Here is a 21002-nt window from a genome sequence, read left to right as displayed (position 1 = left end):
AAAAGTTACATGCATCATCCTTTCTCTTTGGCCATAGCTTTTCACAGCAATGCTGGTTCCCTGGAACCACCCAAGGTGAACGGTCCATTCAGTTCAGTTCAGTCGCTCAGTCGTGTCTTGACTCTTTGTGACCCCATGGACTGCGGCACACCAGGCTTCCCTGTCCATCACCAACTCCCAGAGCCTGCTCAAACCTATGTCCATCGAGTTGGTGATGCCATCCAACCATCTCATCCTCTGTTGTCCCCTTCTCCTCCCACCTTCAATCTTTCCCAGCATCACAGTCTTTACCAATGAATCAGTTCTTCGCATCAGGTGGCCAAAGTACCAGAGTTAAGCTACAGCATCAGTCCTTCCAATGAATACTCAGGACTGATTTCCTTTAGGATGGACTGGTTGGATCTCCCTGCAGTCCAAGGGACTCTCAAGAGTCTTCTCCGACACCACACTTCAAAAGCATCAATTTAGCATCAATTCTTCGGTACTCAGCTTTCTTTATAGTCCAACTCTCACATCCATACATGACTACTGGAAAAATCATAGCTTTGACTACCTCGACCTTTGCTGGCAAAGCATCATCTCTGCTTTTTAATATGCTGTCTAGGTTGCTCATAGCTTTTCTTCCAAGGAGCAAGTATCTGTTAATTTCTTGGCTGCAGTCACCATCTGCAGTGCTTTTGGGGCCCGGAAAATTAAAGTCTCTCACTGTTTTCATTGTTTCCCCATCTATTTGCCATGAAGTGATGGGATTGAATGCCATGATCTTAGTTTTCTGAATGTTGAGTTTTAAGCCAACTTTTTTTTTTTTCCATTTTTATTAGTTGGAGGCTAATTACTTTACATCATTACAGTAGTTTTTGTCATACACTGAAATGAATTAGCCATGGATGTACATGTATTCCCCATCCCGGTCCCCCCTCCCACCTCCCTCTCCACCCGATCCCTCTGGATCTTCCCAGTGCACCAGGCCCGAGCACTTGTCTCATGCACCCACCCTGGGCTGGTGATCTGTTTCACCCTAGATAATATACATGTTTCGATGCTGTTCTCTTGAAACATTCCCACCCTCGCCTTCTCCCAGAGTCCACAAGTCTGTTCTATACATCTGAGTCTCTTTTTCTGTTTTGCATATAGGGTTATCGTTACCATCTTTCTATATTCCATATATATGTGTTAGTATACTGTAATGGTCTTTATCTTTCAGGCTTACTTCGCTCTGTATAATGGGCTCCAGTTTCATCCATCTCATTAGAACTGATTCAAATGAATTCTTTTTAATGGCTGAGTAATATTCCATGGTGTATATGTACCACAGCTTCCTCATCCATTCGTCTGCTGATGGGCATCTAGGTTGCTTCCATGTCCTGGCTATTATAAACAGTGCTGCGATGAACATTGGGGTGCACGTGTCTCTTTCAGATCTGGTTTCCTTGGTGTGTATGCCCAGAAGTGGGATTGCTGGATAATAGCAAACGAAGCAACAGACAAAGGATTAATCTTAAGCCAACTTTTTTAGTCATTTTCTTATGGATGCTCCAGGACACCCCAGGCCAGTGGCGACCTCTCCCGCCACTATGAGTGGCATAGTGGAATCTGCCACTATTCTGATGGGCACTACTGCTTCCAGAGCAAAGTGCTACCTCAGGCCCACCACCACTCACTGAAGGTGCTACTGCCTCCCGGGGCTCTGTGCCAGAGAGAGTGAGGAAATAAGCATTCTGTGTTTAAGAGAAAAACCTCCAGAGTTTATAGAATTCAAATTTAGGATTATAGGGCTATTGATTGTCTTCCTTGGTATTCTCTGCACCCACCCGATCCTCCTAGGATGAAAGTCAATGAATAGTGTTACTAATGTAACTATATTCCACAAATCCTAAAACAATTGTTAAGAGCTGCAAAATAGCAATACCAGTATTATATTTCCCTGGTAGCTTAGTGGGTAAAGAATCTGCCTGCAATGCAGGAGACTGGAGTTCAATCCCTGGGTCGGGAAGATCGCCTGGAGAAGGAAATGGCAACCCACTCCAGTATTCTTGCCTGGAAAATCCCATGGAGAGAGAAGCCTGGCAGACAACAAGGCCTAGGGTCGCAAGAGTCGGACACAACTTAGTGACTAAACCACCACCACCATTACTAATAAAATGATTACTGAAAACAATTTGTGACTTTTCACGTCCTTAGTGCATGTCCCACTGCCGGCCTGCTGTCAAATTTCTATGATTTAATTAAGTGAAATAATTACTCTCTGTGGGGGTCCGTCTTGTTTGGTTTTGCTATTTTTATACTTTGCTTTTGATTTTTTTAAGTGACTTTTTTTTTTTTTAATGTTTGGATTCAACTTGTAATACTGTAAAACATAACATGGTTTCAAACTCACAAGGCCCATGCTAAGAGACCAACCCCTCCCCACTAGATAACCATCTAAGAAGCATCAGAGCATTCAGATCCACATCCAAGCACAAGGCTCCACGCTGCCTCCCACCCTGCAATGAGGATGTACCACAGTTTAGTGAGCCTGTATCCCAGGGGTGGAAAGTGGCCAAAAGGAACAGCTTGGTACACAAACTGCTTCATGTTTTTGCCAATGTTTCCTTCGAGGTTTCTGGAAGTGAGATGCTGGGTCAGTCAGGACACCTTAGTTCAGCCAGGCATTGCCCCTTACAAGGTGTCAGGGCTGTGCTGGTCAGTTCCTCATGCGTGACCAAGCAGGGATTTCTGCTGGCCTGAAAAGTGAAAAGGGGTAGCTCATTCTGTTTTCTTTGGTCTTAATTTACATTTCTCTCATTATGCAAGAGTCTCAATTGCCTTTTCACACATTTAAAAGCCATTTACATTCCTTTTTCAGTCTTTTCCCGTCTCTTGACTTGTTTTTTCTTATCAGGTCCTGTTTTTGTCTTCCCTATTTTTAGAAGCACCTTACACAGGGAGTAATTACTTTTTGTTTTGTAAGTTGCAAATATTTTTCTGAATTTGTTGTCTTTTTACTTTGCTTGTTGTTTAGTCACTAAGTCACATTCAACTTGTTTGCAACCTCATGGGCCATAGCCCACCAGGCTCCTCTGTCCATGGGATTTTCCAGGCAAGAGTACTGGAGGGAGTTGGCTGTTTCCTTTTCCAGAGGATCTTCCCAACCCAGGATGGAACCTGGGTCGCCTGCATTGCCTGCAGATTATTTACCACTGAGTCACCTGGGAAGCATTTTTACTTTATGCTCATGTTATCAGATCTGCGTTTTTCCCTCACTGCTCTGAATTTTGAATAATGAAAGGTCCCACAGCTCCCACATCACTGAAGAATTCACCCATCTTTTTGCCTAGTACCTTTATGGCTTAATCATTTTTGCTTTTACTTAAACCTCTGAACCACCTTTGTTCACTATAGTGTAGGAAGGATGGATCTGCTTTTAACCCTTTCCACACATCCAGTTACCCTAGTACCACCCATCAGTCAATATCCCCACCGCTTCAAAATGCCATTTTACTGTGCTCTTAGGTTCCCCACGGAGTGAGGTCTGTTTCTATATTTTCTCCACTTCCTGCAGCTTATTCCAGGACAACCCCACAGCTTTAATCAGGGGGATGACAGCATGACCCAATCTGGGGTTGTTCCCTTGCTTTTCTTCTTTTTCAGAGATCGTTCTTGCCTGTTCATAACATAAATGAGCTTTAAGTCAAGTGATGTCCCTCCATTAAAGAGTCCAAAGGTATATTTATTGGGATCACATTAAAAATTAACTCAAGGAGAGCTGATACAGTCAGGACGCCGTTATTTACCCAAATACAAAGTGTCTTCCACTCCTTTAAGGTCATGTTTGTATGTTTCAGGAGTTTCTCTCATAGAGATCTTAGTTCCCCTACCAGGGACTGAACCTGTGCTCTTGGCAGTGAAAGCCTGAAGTCTTGGTCACTGGACCACCAGGGAATTCCCTGGATGTTTCTGATAATTTTAACCCTAAAGTATGTATTTGTCATCATAAATAGGATATTCTATTATAGGTTGGAGTTCCAACAGAACAAAGAGAAAAGCCAAGCTGGTTAGGGAGGCTGTGGAGCAACTGGGTGGGAGGAAATGGCTACTGATACAAGAGCCCAGACTGGGATGTGGGGACTAGTCGGGAAGGTATGTCAGGAGGAGGACAAGGTTGAGGAGCCTGATCCCCCATGGCCTACACATTCCTGTGTTGCTGAACTGAACACTGACTGTGGTTTATCCATTTGAGCTGCACTAGCTGTTTTCAATGACCCATGTAACAGAGAAGCTGATGTGAGGGCCTGGAGATTGGTGTAGGTGACCCTGCATGGCAAGAGTGGCTAGCAGCCCTAAAGGACCAAGACACACTACTGAACCAATTTCTGGGCTCAAGGCTCCACCCAGTCAGGGTAACAGAAGCCACTGGTTTATGGAGCTCTCAAACAGCAGGGTCACTGCACCCACTTGACCCAGCATGGCAACCAGGCCTGAATGTGTTGCTACAATAGGTAGCTCCCTGACTCCCGCCTCGGACACCACCAGGGCATTCCAGAAGAAAGCTGTGCCCTCTGGGAAGAAAATAAAAGTCAGTCTGCCTGCACCTGGCAAAGTGAGCAGTAGGTCTTTACTGTCTGAACTCTCCATCAGCCACCCAAAGCCAGCACACGCGGAATGACACGGGAGCTTCACTCTTGTGGGAGTCAGAGCACACTGCCAGCCGCCGTCGCAGCACTAACTCTGTAAGGGTTCAGAGTTCCCAAGCTAGTTCGGCAGTTTTCCTTAGTTCTGATATTATGTCAAAATAAAGAGATTCTTAAACAACACACATCAAAACAACATACATTTTACAAGGGCACACACAAACAAAAGGACCCGAGTGAAATAGGTAAGGATGGTTGCCAATAAAGGAGGGGCATGAAAGAGGAGTCAGGACTGGGTTTCAAAGAAAAAGAGCAAATAAGGGAAGAAATAAAACCAACAGAAAGCACCAGATAGGCCTGGCAGGAACCAACCATATGTGTGACTAACTTATTCCTCTGTATCTGAGATCCTAAAATGGAAGGAAAAAGACAGAGAGGCAAGAACACAACACCCCACTGCTGAAAGTGGGCGTTCAACGAGATGAGGCAGACAGAGGTGGCAGACCCAAAAGGGATGTGGCACTGGGGAGTCTCTGGAAATAAGGATTTCCCAAGCAGGTGTTTTGTACTCTGGGAAATTCATGGCTATGGAATGTCTTCTACCCAGAGTATTCCAGGTGATAAAATACCACCAACAGAATGTGCGGCAATGGGTTTTTCTGCCTCTGGTAATTATGATAAAAACACAGCTCTGGGGGACTTCTCTGATGGTTCAGTGGTTAAGAATCCACTTTGCAATGCAGGGGACATGGGTTGATTCCTAGCTGGGGAACTAAGATCCCACATGTCCTGGGGCAACTAAGCCTGTGCACGACAACTAGAGAAGCCCACGCACTGCAAAGGAGACCCAGAGCAGCCGAAAATTTAAACAGAGAAAGACACAGCGTGCAAACATGCAGCTGGTGTGGCTATATTAGTATCAGACCAAAGAGATTTCAAAAAAAGCATTACCAGAAATAAAGACAGTCATTTCATAATGAAAAAAAAAATTTCAAGACACAGTAATCCTACATATGCATATACATAAGAAGAGTTTCAAAAATACACAAAGCTAAAATAAACAGAACTACAGGGAGAAACAAGCAAATCTAAAACAATAACTGGAGATTTTAGCACCCCCTCTCTCCTTTCTCTCAACAACTGACAGAAAAAATTCAGTAGGAAATGGCTTGGCAGTGTTTCATAAAGTTAAACATATAGTTCCCATATAACTGGGCAAGTCCATTATTAGGTATCTGGGAAAGACAAATGACAACATATGTCCAACAATGAGTCATTCACAGATGTTCATAGAAGCTTTTCATTATAATACAAAACCAAAAAGAACCTAAATGTCCACCAAAGGTGACAGAAAACAAATTGTGGTATATATGTAAAATAGAATACTGATGTTGTTGTTCAGTCATTAACTTGTGTCTGACTCTTTGCAACTCCCATGGACTGCAGCACATCAGGCTTCCCTGTCCTTCACTGATCTCCTGAAGTTTGCTCCAACTCATGTCCACTGATTCAGGGATGCCATTCAACCATCTCATCCTTTGTCTCACCCTTCTCCTCTTGCCTCCAATCTTTCTTAGTATAGTGTCTTTTCCAGTGAGTTAGCTTCTCTTATAAGATGGCCACAATATTGGAGCTTCAGCTTCAGCATTAGTCCTTCCAATGAATACTCAGGACTGATCTCCTTCAGGATGGACTGATTTGATCTCCTTGCAGTCCAAGGGACCCTCAATTGTCTTCTTCAGTACCACAGTTCCAAAGAATCAATTTTTGGTGCCCAGCCTTCTTTATGGTCCAGTTCTCACATCTATACCTGACTACTGGAAAAACCATAGCTCTGACTAGATGGACTTTTGCTGGCAAAGTGATGTCTCTGTTTCTAACATGTTGTCTAGGTTTGTCACAGCTTTCCTTCGAAGGAGCAAGCATCTTTTAACTTCATGGCTGCAGTCACCATCCACAATGATTTTGGAGCCCAAGGAAATAAAGTCTGTCACTGTTTCCATTGTTTCCCCATCCATCTGCCATGAAGTGATGGGACCGGATGCCATGATCTTTGTTTTTTGAATGTCGAGTTTTAAGCCAGCTTTTTCACTCTCCTCTTTCACTTTCACCAAGAGGCTCTTTAGTTCTTCTTCACTTTCTGCCATAAGGATGGTGTCATCTGCATTTCTGAGGTTACTGATGTTTTTCCCAGGCAATCTTGATTATAGCTTGTGATTCATCCAGCCTGGCTTTTCACATGATGTACTCTGCATGGAAGTTAAATAAGCAGGGTGACAATATACAGCCTTGATGTACTCCTTTCCCAATTTGGAACCATGTTGTTGTTCCATGTCCAGTTCCAACTGTTGCTGCTTGACCTGCGCACAGGTTTCTCAGGAGGCAGGTAAGGTGGTCTGCAATTCCCATCTCTTTAAGAATTTTCCACAATTTGTTGTGATCCACACAGTCAAAGGTTTTAGCACAGTTAATGAAGCAGAAGTAGATGTACCCCATGCATTGGAAGGCAGATTCTTAACCACTGGACCACCAGGGAAGTCCCTAGCTAATGTACATTTAAGATGTCTATACTTCACCATACATAAATTCTACAGCAAAAGAAAACTGGAAACAAATATTGAACTCTAATGATATGTACACTGAAGTGTTTAGACCACAGTGAACTGATGTCTGCAATTTACTTTGAAATGCATCAGAAAAAGAAAATGGGTTGATAGGTGGGTAGAAGGATGAAGAGATGGGTAGATATGGGATAAAACAAATACAGCCAACATTAATGGCAGAATCTAGGCAGTGTATATATGGGTATTTGCTATAAAATTCTTGCAACTTTGGTGTATTCAAAACTTTTCATAATAAAATGCTTGGGTAGAGACTTCCCTGGTGATTCTGTGGCTAAGGTTTCGTGCTCCCAATGCAGGGGGCCTGGGTTCAATCACTAGTCAGGGAACTAGATCTCACATGCCATAGTGAAGATTTCAGATTCAGTGTAGCCAAATAAATAAATACATAATAAAAATTTTAACCCTTTAAAATGTTTCAGGGGGGCATGTGGAGGAAGCAGACTATGGCTGCATATTCCCTTTTGAGAAGTGGGACTGAAGATGCACAATTATTTGGGAAAAAGGAGCCTCAGAACACAGCTGAAAAAGGTCTGACATCAGATTACCACGGGCAGGTCTGCTTCAGACGCTGTGCATATCTCAGAACAAAAGTGAAGAGTGACATGTCCACCAGCTGTAATAAAACACTTAAGACATAGTCGGTCCCAGAACATTTCCTGACATGTGACAAAGAGGATAACATACCTAACACACAGGTCTGTCCAAGGAATTTAATTAACAAAACTGTATCCCCCCCGTGTAAACAGCAAAAGGAAAAGGAAATATTCCAAACCACACTTGACTGTAGAGTTACTGTAACAACACATGGAAGCATATTAAATATCTGGGGAAAATAGTGCATGTAATTTCAAACCATAGAATGAAGAATAAAAGATTCAAATAAAAGTCTCTCTTCTTCTCAGAGTCACAGGTAACAACACAGGTGAAACAACATACCCCAGCCCAAGCGGGTGACTCCCACAACAGGCTTTACCGAAGAACAGTAACACAACAGGGTCAGACTGACCATTTTTCTCACTTTCAGAATTCAACTATTAGTTCCACCTCCTGGGTTACAAGATACACACTGCAGTTCACCAGCCTAAGCCTCGAACAAAAGCCCAAACTCCAACTTCCTACTGCACTCACTAAAGAGGATTATTTTCATGGCACTGTACACATCTAATGCCTGTGATCAAATCACCTAACTCTTAACACAATCCAGCAGAAAACTGCTACTATTCAGGCACACTTAGGAGGAAAAACTGCAACATTTTTGGCACTGGCACAGACCTAAGAAAAAATGTCCTTTTTATTCCTGCTAAATTGACAAATCCAAATCTAAACTCTCAACTACATAACTGTTAAAACTGAGCGCCTCATTTGAAGAAGAGCCACCGGCCTTGGACTGAGAGATAAGAAAGAGCAAAAGGAGTAGTGAGAGGGCCCACAAAAATCACCAATTAGGATGATGGCGTGGAGGCTGGGCAATATGGCTCAGTCCCACACCCTGCCGCAGACCCAAGGCCACATGACCACAGAGAGTGGGCAGTTTGTGGCCCAGAGCACATGCAGGTGATCCCGCCTCTTAAAGCAGCTCGTCCATGTCTAAGATGACAGTGGAGACCAGGTCCCCAGAACCTCTGGGCTAGATTGAGACAGCGCCCCACCAAAACCACCCTAGCACAGGACTGACTACACCAGACTCAGCACATCAACCTGATGTTCTGGGTCAGCTTCAAAATAGTCCACTGTCTTAGTCTGCCTGAACAAAGCACCACAGACCTGGTGGCTTCAACAACAGATATTTCTCCCAGTTCTGGAGGCTGCGCGCCCGAGACCAAGGTGTCAGCAGGGCTGGTTTCTCCTGCGGCCTCTTTCTCAGCTTGGAAATGCTCATCTTCTCCCTGATCCTCAGGTCGTCTTTCTACTGAATGCACATCCCTGGTGTCTCTGTGTGCAAACTGCTGCTTCTTACAAAGATATCCTAAGCCCTTATATGGGATTAGGGTCCATCCTAGTGACCTCATTTATCTTTAATTACCTCTTTAAAAGCCCTTCTCTAAATGCATACCCATTCTGAGGTACTGGGGGTCAGGGCTTCACCACATGAATTGGGGGCGGGGGGTGGTACACTTCAGCTCCTAACAGCTGGGGGACAGGGGTGGATGAGAAAAAAGTGTACCTGAAACAAGCTGCCCATGCACTGATGATACTTGACATTGAGGGACGGGGGCTCTGTTAGAAGACTTTCTCTATACTTGTACTTGATGTCTTCATAACAAAAATGTTTCCTTATTTACTCTTATCAAATCACACTCGCTAAAATCCATCCTCAGTCTGTCCACTGAGCTTCCCTTCAAGCTCTGTGGCCACAGAGCTCATGTGTCTCATAAGCATCTGCACCCAGCGCAGTCAATGGCAATGAACAGTTCTTAAAGGAATGAATGAAAACTCCCAATGGCTTCAGCTGCACAAAGGACCAAAACCAAACTCCACCCTCCCATGCCCCGGGCCCCAAGCCCTCCCAGCACCTCTCCTGCTTCTGCATATCACATCCATGGTCCCCCAGGGGAATTAGCAGATGCCTGTGTCTCTCCTGATATAATGGCACTGGCCCTCTCTCATTCTCTAACGTGGTGTGAAAAGCTTACTCTGCAAATAAAACGCAATGTCTTCAGCTCTTCTCACTGCACTAAGCATGAAACAGGCACTCAAATATATAAACAGGATGATTTCACACAGATCAGCTAAATCTATAGTACTTAACTGAGTCACACCACGGTGGTGATGAAGATGGGGCAGCTGGGTTATTACTGCTGACAGAAATGAAGAAATAAAAGACCACGGTAACTGCAGTGACCAGACCTATAGGGGACAGAAGGCACTTGTCCTTGACCACACAGGGCAGAATACTGACATCCCTTCTCATTCCAAAGCGGTTCCTTTGTAGACTTGTCACAGAAATGTCTTCCTTTACTATCTTCTCAAATGATGATCAGAGCAGAAACAGAAAAGTACTACCAAGATTCTGATGAGCTTTCTGAGTCTAAACTATCACGGTCAGTGGATTATCAACCTGACTGAAGAAGAACAGGGAATCTAAGTTCCTAATGCAAAAAAAATAATAAATACATGATACTATATAAATGGTAATTACCCAAACCGGAAAAGGAATGAGACCCATGTTTGCCAGTTATTCTGGACTCATCTACTGATGGCCTGACATCTGGTCCCCACCAGATACCTCAGGCAGTGGTCTTCTGGCCTCCTCAGCCCAGGGCGCCAAAATGCCACCCAAGAATCCCTGTGGCAACTATTTGAGAGAAAACAAAACAAGGTATAGAGGCCCAAAGTCACTCTGTTAACCCATAGTATCACTGGGACACCTATAGAATCAATTTAGTTATAAAAGCAATTTACTAGGCCATGACCAGCAGTTCAAAAAAAAGCCAGAGTGCACTGCTTATAGTTAGAATTGTTTCTTTAAACTTTCATTTCAGTCATACAAACACTTACACATACCTGTGGAGAACATATGGCTGCCTGAGGGCTAGTCTAGTGCAAGCTCAGAGTTCCTCATAGACATTAGCTAGGGGATGACTTGGCCAAGTACATGAGCTGATAACTAGGGACCCACAACAGAAAGGAATTTTTCTCCCCACTTCTTATACAGAAACTTCAAAAATTCACAAAAGTAGGCAGAATAACAAATAATGAATACCCACTGCTAAAGCATTCTGCTATCTCCCCTCTTTTCTCTCTAGTCTGAGTAAAGCAAATCTCAAAAGTCATCTTATTTCACCTATAAGTATCTCAGTGTATGCGTCTACCAGTTCAGAACTTGATAAAACACAAACATAACACCCGACAAAATTAATAGTAAACCTTCATTATCATTTACACCAAGTCCTATACTTCGAGGATACTTTATAATTTTTTTTTAAAGAATACAAATAAAATGGATAAATAAAGATTTAACGTCATTCAGGCTGAAATCATGTGACCTCAAACCCAGCAGCAGCAGCAGAAACCAGGACCTGAACATGGCTGAGGACCAACAGCGACTTTCCACAACTATGTCTTCCCAAGGGCTGTGATCCTCATCTGAGTTAAGTGTTTTTATAAAAAGGCCCACAATACAACTCAAATGTACACCTAAGTTTCCTACAAAAAAGAATTACATCTTGACAGAATAGCATCAAAATTCATGGATCTTGGGTCTGTTCCATAAGGAGGCAGCCTTATTCTCCAAACCCTCAAGCAGGACTTGTGGTCTGAAAGGTACCAGTCACTCTGGGGACATTTAGGCATGAGAGGGACCTCCGAGGTCACTCCTACTCCCAGGTCCCAGGCCTCTGGCAGCTGGTGGACCTCTCTATCCACATGCTTATCACTCAGGCCTCCCCAACTCCCCACCAGCTCCTCCCACATCCCATCCCCCAGCGCCTTCTACCGGGCATTACTGGCTCAAGTCATCCTCATCATATGTGCCAGGGTAGCCTGAGAAAGGACAGGACTGTACCTGCACACTTTATATGAAATCCACTCTGGTCTACTGGTTCTCTGGCAGCTCAGTGAGTCCTGTCCTGAGGAAATAGGCCACGTTAGAACAAGCCTGAATAACTGCTCGACAGAACACCGAGACAAGCATCTGAAGACCTGAAAAGCCTACAATGCACATTTTTTAAGGTTTAAATCTGCACTTTTTGAGGAAGCTAACGTGGAAAGAGAATTTAAATGTCCAAATGCCACTTTCATAAAACTATTAAGTCTTTGCTGCTTTAGCTTGAATTTGTGTTGAAGCTTTAAAATAGAGAGCTCTGGTTAACTTAGGGTAATGAGAATAACTTAAGCATCAAACTGAGTTGTATGTGACCTCACACTGAATGGGGGAGAGAGCAGGAAGGTTCTGCTGGTTTGCAGTTGGCTGAGAGCAAGAGATAAAGTGTGCTAAGTCGTGGCCTGGATAGGAATCTATGCCTCAGAGCCTTCTGCCTAGTCTGCCTGTGGGAAAATGGGCTAGGGCAGTGGCAAAATACAGAGAAAACACAAAACTCCTGGCTTAGGCAACTACGTAATAACAGACTATCTCCTTTAATAAACAATGTAATGTATTAATCTTCTCTAGGCTTAAATCTTTCCATTGCCCCCAATAATAAAATTCTTGAGTTTCACTGGTTTTTTACTTCTATTCCTAAAGCTCAGGAGTGTCTTACCACTTCTGTCTTTCTCAATATGCAAATATTCAAATATTTCTTCCAGAGCTGGTAGAAAGTTCTAGAAAAAATTCAGGCATTCTCATCCTTCCCTGTCACAGACAGGCTAGTACCCACTTGAAAGGAATAATTCTCCTTAGCAGACACCGTTTGGACTGACTGTGGAAGATACCATGTGGCTAGGATTAGTCCTCTTCTAGAACTGAGCCAGCTAATCTACAGAATGCTGGCAGCCAAGAGTGCTGGTGACAGCCCTCCTCCTATAGGGCCCTGGCCCACCTGCCTATCTGTGACAGGGAAGGATGCAACTGACTGCATTTCTTATGGAGCCTTCTACCAGCTTTGGTAGAAACATTAAATTCAGACTTCTCCCTTTTTGGTGGGCAGCATCCCTCTGTGGTCGATTGCTTACAGAATCACTTTCTTGAGTTGTTTTCCAGACTTAAGCCAACTTTGCAGGTAACTGCAACTGATACCGCACTTCAATTTAGACAGGTGTGCTAAGAACGTAACAAAACAATGAGTAAATAAAGTGAGAGAAGCAGAACACAATCTCCTGAAGACCATCTGGCTGCACTTCATTTGAAATACCTTTTGAAATGGGGCCCCTTGTGATGAGTAATTCTCAACTGAAGGACACAGCTGGCTCTGAAGAGCAGAAAATCAAAAGATTTATAAAGGTCTGTTTTAAACTTGTGCATAAAAGTGCACATACGTGAAAATGAAAATAACAAGTAAGACACTTGGGATTATAAAGCCTGTACTTAAGAAAGATACGTTTCATTGAAATCCACTTTTCATTTCAATGATAGCTTATCCCATGTGGTTATTTGTCTCCTTGAAATGTTGAGTTTCTTTATCAATTACTCGAGCCTGCAATTAAAGACAGTTTAAAAAGTACACAGACTAAGGAGCCTCTTGAACTGTGTCCTAAATCCAACTGCCACATGTAACTGAAATCGCTCAGCTGGTACTAGATAGAGCAAAACTCAGCCCGCACCGGCAGAAGCGTGAACGGGCTGTATCATGAAGCAGTTTTTGTTTTTACTTGACACTCCAATAATGAAGTCAACTAAGCAACAAATGTTTCTACGTTAACCTTACACCCCATTTTCTCAAAGACACTAACCCTAGAAAACTTTCTGGCCCATAACCGGGGCCAGCTGCTCTGCAGCCCCTGGTCACTCACCCACCAGGAAGGCCATGTGGAGAGCCTAGGTTTGGGGGAGAGTCACTGACCGGAAGGGGCGGAAAGGCGTGGCTCCTTCCTCCCCCGCGCGCCCTGCAGGCAAAAGACCACCTAAACCCATTGTCCAGGGGCTCGTCTCCTACTCCAGCGCGCGGAGACTGACTCCCGCGACTCTGTCCTGGGCCCGACAGTGCGCCGTTCACCTGGGGGCCCCGGCGTGCCCACCACGCTCACTTTCAACAGAGTGAGCCTCCGGGCCTCCCAACGCCGGACTTCCAACCTGGGGCCTCCCCACGCCGGACTCCCACCTCGGACTTCCCCGTGCCGGGCCTTCCCACGGCGGACTCCCGTCCTAGACCTCCCCACACCGAACCTCCTAAATCAGAACTCCCCTCCACGGACCTCCCAAGCCAGACTTTCCCACGCCCCGTATCGGCCGACCGACGGGCAGCCCCGAGGGACCCTCCCATGTCCCCCGAGCCCTTCCCCGCCCAGCCCCAGCCCCTCAGCCTTCCGCCTGCCTAGGTCTGGGGTCCAGCACGCCCCCGGCTCAGCCTTCGGGCGGACGCGCTCTGCAGGCTCACCTTCTTGCCCTTCTTGCCCTCTTCCTCCATGTCTCCGCGAGCGGCCCCCGCGGCCTGGCCCGCCCCGGGAGCGCCGCGCCGCCCGCTGCCGCTACATGCTCGCCCTGGCCCCGCGGCCACCGCCGGTCCTGCGCCGCTCGCCCGGCCGCAGTCTCAGCCCGTGGCCGCCAGGGGCCGTCCGCGCCCTGCACCCCACACCCCGCACTTCCGGGCCGAGGGCGCGGCCCCGCCCCCGCGAATACGCCCCGCCCCGTGCGCGCACGCCCCTTCGGCCCACACGCCCCGCCTCCAACCCTTCAGAGCGGCCGAGAACGAGCCTGCCCTCCCCGCCCCTTCAGGACGCGGGAGCGCGTCTGTCGCGCCCCTACCCACCACCCCCCACGCCCGTCAGGGAGGGCCGGAGCGCGCCTGCCCCGCCTTCAGCCCGTCCTCCTGCCCCTCAGAGCTACAGGAGCGCCTCCAGCTTTTCAAGTCTGCCGCCATCTTTACGGCAGCCAACTTCCCAGCCTGCCTCGCGCTCAGGGAGAGGGAGCTCGGGCCGACCGGAAACGGAGGGCGGGGCCGGCGGGACGGGTGGGACCTGTGGGGAAGGTAAAGGGCAGGAAGAAGGTAGGGCGTGGGGCCATGGGAGGGGGCCTGTGGGAGGGGAAGGCGGAGCTGACGAAGGGGCGGGACCGGCTGAGAGGGCGGCGGGGATAGAAGGGCGGGGCTTGCGGAAAGGGGAAGGCGGGAAGCCAAAAGCCGGGCCTGCTGGAGGAGCCCGGCCTGGGCAAGGGGCGCAGGACCACTCCCTTTTCTTTTCTCCCTTTACTTTCCATTCCTGCAGGCACTAGGAAGACTGCCTGTGTTCCAGACTTCCTATACAAACCCGTCAGGAAAGTTTCAATGCAACAGAACACGTCCGGACCTTACAGAAAAAAACTTCGAACTTTAACCAGTCACCTAGTTCAGTTCAGTTAAGTCCAGTCGCTCAGTCGTGTCCGACTCTGCGACCCCATGAATCGCAGCACGCCAGGCCTCCCTGTCCATTACCAACTCCCGGAGTTTACTCAAACTCATGCCCATCGAGTCGGTGATGCCATCCAGCCATCTCATCCTCCGTCGTTCCCTTCTCCTGCCCCCAATCCCTCCCAGCATCAGGGTCTTTTCCAATGAGTCAACTCTTCGCATGAGGTGGCCAAAGTATTGGAGTTTCAGCTTCAGCATCAGTCCTTCCAGTGAACACCCAGGACTTATCTCCTTCAGGATGGACTGGTTGGATCTCCTTGCAGCCCAAGGGACTCTCAAGAGTATTCTGCAACACCACAGTTCTTCGAACTTTAACCAGTCACGTAGAAGTAACAGCAGTCTTTTACAATGAGATCCGGACGGATTGGTTTGCCCAAAAGTACACTGCAAAGTGGAGTTAGCTGCAGCAGGCCCACTTTTTTGCCACGACTAAGCTGCCAGTAAGAACCTTGCAGCACAGGTAGCATGTAAACTCACACGAAACAAACCACTAATTGCCTCAACTGATCTTTTTTAAGAGCATTGCCTCCTGTGGCAGAGGTCAGTAGATTATCTCTCAGCTTCACATTAACTCTCAATTCTCATCGCAGGATGGAGCTGGGCCTTTTGAGCATTAGTCCTTTGCCAAGTAACCCAAGTGTGAAGCTTTGCCAGGAGAAACTGCTTGGAGGCAGTGTGGGAGGGAAGGGGCTTTGTTACCTAGAGTCAGTGAGTTTTCTTGGCAGGCACATGCTTAAAGAGGCCTCTGAAGCGCGCACCTTCCTTCATTAGGGGTAGTTTCTCCAACTCTGGGTTCTCCCAAGCACTTGACTCTGCAGTGGGGGACTGCCAACAACACCCAGCAGCCGGCAGATTCCTTCAGCACTCATCTTGAGAAGTTTTATATCCGGAGTGGTCAGCAAGACCCCCTCCAAGAACAGTTTTACCTGCACTCTAGAGCAGGGGTCCCCAATCCTCTGGGAGGCCTGTTAGCAACGAAGCCACCACACATCAGGGGGTGAGCAGCGGGCCAGAAAGCCAAGCTTCATCTGCCTTCCCCATGGCTCCCCATTGCTCACAGTACTGCCTGAACCATCCCCGCTACCATGCCCGTGGAAAAATTGCCTTCCATGAAGTTGGTCCTTGGTGCTGTGCCAAAAAGGTTGGGGGCCACTGCAGTAGAGGGTAGACTTCAGCAAGCTTTGCCAGCACCTCTCTGCCATTCGGTGAGCTGTAGCTATCCTATCTCTGACAAAGTCTGGACCTCAACTCCAGGGGAAGGAAGAGCCTGTGTTCCCTGCAGTAGCCTTCAGTACAGTAGTTGCTCCTTATATCTACTATTCTTGTATTCAGAGTTCTTTTCACTTTTAATACCAATTCCCTTGTTACCCTAATTTTCTGTTATACTTAATAATTCTTTATAGTAAATGTTTCCTACAGTTTCTATATCCTGATTGAACCCTATTTGATAAAGATACCAAAGAAATGAGTGGTCTCTAGTACTCCCTAAAGGCATTAGGTATTCCAGTCCCTTTGGCACATAAAGCCGAAGTGTGGGAAATGACTTTTCAATCTCCCTCCTGCAATAATTTAGCCTCCCACATTCACAGACACAAATAATGCAATGCATTCAGTGGTTATTCCCCCACCATTCACTGAAAAGAGGCCTGATATTTTAGATCTTCCACTAATATACCTTTGCATACTTATCCTGCTATAATGCTGTCAATAACCCTACTAAAACTTCCCTTAACCTAATGTTAGGAAAATCTCACTCAATTCCTGTATTTCTCCCTTGTTTTCACACTACCATATTCACACTGCTGACACCAGATGTGTGGGCTTTTTTCCCCACACCAATTTTTTGACACCAGCTATCTGTCCTATATTTAAATCAATTCTGATATTGAGAGAGAAACCTGTAGAGACCATTGGATCTCACTGGTAAAGGGCTCAGTTCCACAAGACTGCCCTGCATCCCACTTCAGATGACAATTAAAAGTCCATATTGTTACTTGCACTTATGACCAACCAGCTATAAATTGGAGGTTCCCAGGATCCCCTCCTTGAATGCAAATAATGTTAGAATGGCTCACAAAACTCAGGAAAACAGATTCCTTATTGTTTTTTCAGGGTTGTTAGTTTGGCTGTGCCAGGTCTTATTTGCAGTATGTGGGATTTAGTTCTCTGAGCAGGGATCAAACCCAGGCCTCCTGCAGTGGAAGCATGGAGTCAACCACTGGACCATCAGTGAAGTCTCTAGGTGGTTGTTACTCTCTATTCTTTCAGAGCCAAATCACTAACTTTATTTCCAGGCATACATCCCAATTGATTTGGAAGAATAAAGAAGTTACTATTCGGAAATGTGGTTTTATTTTTACTTGTTTTTGGATGTGTTGGGTCTTAGTTGCTGTGTGCCAGCATTCGCTAGTTGCCGTAAGTGTGGCCTACTCTCCAGCTGCAGCAATTGGGCTTCTCACTGTGGTGGCTTCTCTTGTTGGGGAACACAGGCTCTAAGGCACAAGGGCTTCAGTAGTTGTGGCTCATGGGCCCTCGTGTGTGTGCTCAGTAGCTGTGCAGCTTAGGTTTAGTTGCCCCACTGCATGTGGAATCTTCCAGGACCGGGGATCAAATTTCTGTCTCCTGAATTGGCAAGCAGATTCTTAACCACTGGACCATTGGGAAAGTCTGGAGATGTGGTTTTAGAAAAAGTTCTTTTCAATATTTGAAGTAGTTAAGATACTGCTGTTAAAGGATATACAATGGAAAAAAGACAACCTCTTTAACAAGTGGTGCTGGGAAAACTGGTCAACCACCTGTAAAAGAATGAAACTAGAACACTTTCTAACACCATACACAAAAATAAACTCAAAATGGATTAAAGATCTAAATGTAAGACCAGAAACGATAAAACTCCTAGAGGAGAACATAGGCAAAACACTCTCCGACATAAATCACAGCAGGATCCTCTATGACCCACATCCCAGAATTTTAGAAACAAAAGCAAAAATAAACAAATGGGACCTAATGAAACTTAAAAGCTTTTGCACAACAAAGGAAACTATAAGCAAGGTGAAAAGACAGCCCTCAGATTGGGAGAAAATAATAGCAAATGAAGCAACAGACAAAGGATTAATCTCAAAAATATACAAGCAACTCCTGCAGCTCAATTCCAGAAAAAATGACCCAATCAAAAAAATGGGCCAAAGAACTAAACAGACATTTCTCCAAGGAAGACATACGGATGGCAAAAAAAACACATGAAAAGATGCTCAGCATCACTCATTATCAGAGAAATGCAAATCAAAACCACAATGAGGTACCATTACACGCCAGTCAGGATGGCTGCTATCCAAAAGTCTACAAGCAATAAATGCTGGAGAGGGTGTGGAGAAAAGGGAACCCTCTTGCACTGTTGGTGGGAATGCAAATTAGTACAGCCACTATGGAAAACAGTGTGGAGATTCCTTAAAAAGCTGGAAATAGAACTGCCATATGACCCAGCAATACCACTTCTAGGCATACACACTGAGGAAACCAGATCTGAAAGAGACGCGTGCACCCCAATGTTCATCGCAGCACTGTTTATAATAGCCAGGACATGGAAGCAACCTAGATGCCCATCAGCAGACGAATGGATGAGGAAGCTGTGGTACATATACACCATGGAATATTACTCAGCCATTAAAAAGAATTCATTCGAATCAGTTCTAATGAGGTGGATGAAACTGGAGCCCATTATACAGAGTGAAGTAAGCCAGAAAGATAAAGACCATTACAGTATACTAACACATATATATGGACTTTAGAAAGATGGTAACGATAACCCTATATGCAAAACAGAAAAAGAGACTCAGATGTATAGAACAGATTTGTGGACTCTATGGGAGAACGCGGGGGTGGGATGTTTCAAGAGAACAGCATCGAAACATGTATATCTAGGGTGAAACAGATCACCAGCCCAGGTTGGATGCATGAGACAAGTGCTCGGGCCTGGTGCACTGGGAAGACCCAGAGGGATGGGGTGGAGAGGGAGGGGGGAGGGGGGACCGGGATGGGGAATACATGTAAATCCATGGCTAATTCATTTCAATGTATGACAAAAACCACTGCAATGTTGTAAAGTAATTAGCCTCCAACTTGCCGGAGCCTGCCGGCAAACGAACCGGTCACGGGCGCAATCGCCGAAATACCTGAGAAATAAAAGAAAGGACTAGGAAAGAAAAGACTAGAAAAGAATGGGGTTGAGAGGGACAGAGTCTGCTTGCGTCTGACTCTGCCAACTTTATTGAAGAATACCACACCTATATATATGCTAACAGGAGTTACTATTAGATCAAAGGTTTGCACATGTGCAGAGCTACAGGCACAGGTGTTTTAAATTCCTCCACTTAAGATCAGTAAAGCATCACCCTAGCACCCAACTGAAATCAATAGAACATTAACTGGATAGAAAACAGGCTTCAATCATGACGAGTTTATCAGCAACAGGTGAACAGGTGAAAGATCACTACAGCAATTTCCTTGATGGAGGTGAGAAAGGCCAACCTGTGCTTTAATAAATCAGGGGTGGCGGGACAGAGAGGGATCTCTTGATCTCTCTCAGAGCTAAGAAGGAGCCTGAGCAGTCAGGCTGGCTCCCCGCACCAACTAATAAAGATAAATGGAAAAAAAAAGATACTGCTGTTAGGTCTGTCTCTCTTTGAGCCAGTCTCATGCAGCCTCCTTGTATAAGGAAGTTGAGCTTTGATTGTGTGATTTTTAATGTTTTGGTGTCATTTTTTATTACTTGGAGCATCTTGCCCTTTCTAGTGACTTTTGTTGGTTATCATTTCAGAAAAAAATTTTTATTTCAGTCCTTGGCAAGTCCACCATTTTTGGTCACACACAAACACACCCACTCTCACATCCATACTCTGACCCTTCATAACCATTCACCATTTACTTTCCCGGTTGTCTTTGATTATCTCATGGCAGAGTGACAGAATGGAGAGCAGTAATTCTGAGCTTAAACAACTGTATCAAGCCCTAGCCTTCTGTGAGCTCTTCAGCAAGCCATTTAACTTCTCTAGGTTAATTTCCATGTTGGGGCTTCCCTGGTGGCTCAGACAGTAAAGAATCTGCCTGCAGTGCAGGAGACCTGGATCTCACCTGGGTTAGGAATATCCTCTGGAGAACGGAATGGCGACGAACTCCAGTATTCTTGCCTGGAGAATTCCACAGGCAGAGGAGCCCAGCAGGCTACAGTCCATGGGGTCGCAGAATCAGACATGACAGAGCAACTAACACACATTTTTCACACTTACTTTCCATGTTAGCAGACTGTTCCTACTCTGTCACATGACATTTAACAAAATAATGGGATTTGAATACTATAAACTGAATATCATCAGTTCAGTTGCTCAGTTGTGCCCTACTCTTTGTGACCCCATGGACTGCAGCACACCAGGCTTCCCTGTCCATCACCAACTCCCAGAGCTTACTCACTCATGTCCATTGAGTCAGTGATGCCATCCAACCATCTCATCCTCTGTCATTGCCTTCTCCTCCCACCTTCAATCTTTCCCAGCATCACAGTCTTTACCAATAAGTCAGTTCTTCACATCAGGTGGCCAAAGTATTGGAGTTTCAGCTTCAACATCAGTCCTTCCAATTAACATTCACTACTGTTTTCCTTTAGGATGGACTGGTTTGATCTCCTTGCAGTCCAAGGGACTCTCAAGAGTGTTTTCCAACACCACACTTCAAAAGCATCAATTTTTTGGTGCTCAGCTTTCTTTATAGTCCAACTCTCACATCCATACATGACT

General features: G+C 45.6%; 1 protein-coding gene and 1 long non-coding RNA gene across 8 annotated transcripts in view; one reads left to right on the top strand and one right to left on the bottom strand.

Moving 5' to 3' along the window:
- The window catches only part of CCM2 (CCM2 scaffold protein), a 53341-nt gene extending 38985 nt beyond the window's left edge, over nucleotides 1-14356 (bottom strand). For 3 of the 7 annotated variants that reach the window (XM_070467178.1, XM_070467184.1, XM_070467183.1), the window contains exon 1: nucleotides 1211-1458. In XM_070467178.1, the coding sequence (XP_070323279.1) occupies nucleotides 1211-1396 (186 nt within the window). In that variant the 5' untranslated portion in view covers nucleotides 1397-1458. Of the gene's footprint in view, nucleotides 1-1210; nucleotides 1459-11738; nucleotides 11803-12844; nucleotides 13039-14205 lie in introns of those variants that run through there. The other 4 variants (XM_070467187.1, XM_020893280.2, XM_020893283.2 and 1 more) reach the window with 4 other exon arrangements.
- Nucleotides 14357-14496: 140 nt separating this feature from the next.
- Nucleotides 14497-15700, top strand: LOC139035098 (uncharacterized). Its single transcript, XR_011487604.1, has 2 exons — nucleotides 14497-14814; nucleotides 15032-15700. It is a non-coding gene; the product is annotated as an uncharacterized lncRNA (long non-coding RNA).
- Nucleotides 15701-21002: the final 5302 nt, after the last annotated feature.

This window comes from Odocoileus virginianus, chromosome 1, assembly GCF_023699985.2.
Source record: "Odocoileus virginianus isolate 20LAN1187 ecotype Illinois chromosome 1, Ovbor_1.2, whole genome shotgun sequence".
Classification (NCBI taxonomy): domain Eukaryota; kingdom Metazoa; phylum Chordata; class Mammalia; order Artiodactyla; family Cervidae; genus Odocoileus; species Odocoileus virginianus.
Note: the sequence above shows the minus strand (reverse complement) of the source record. Positions and strands in the feature narration are given on the sequence as shown.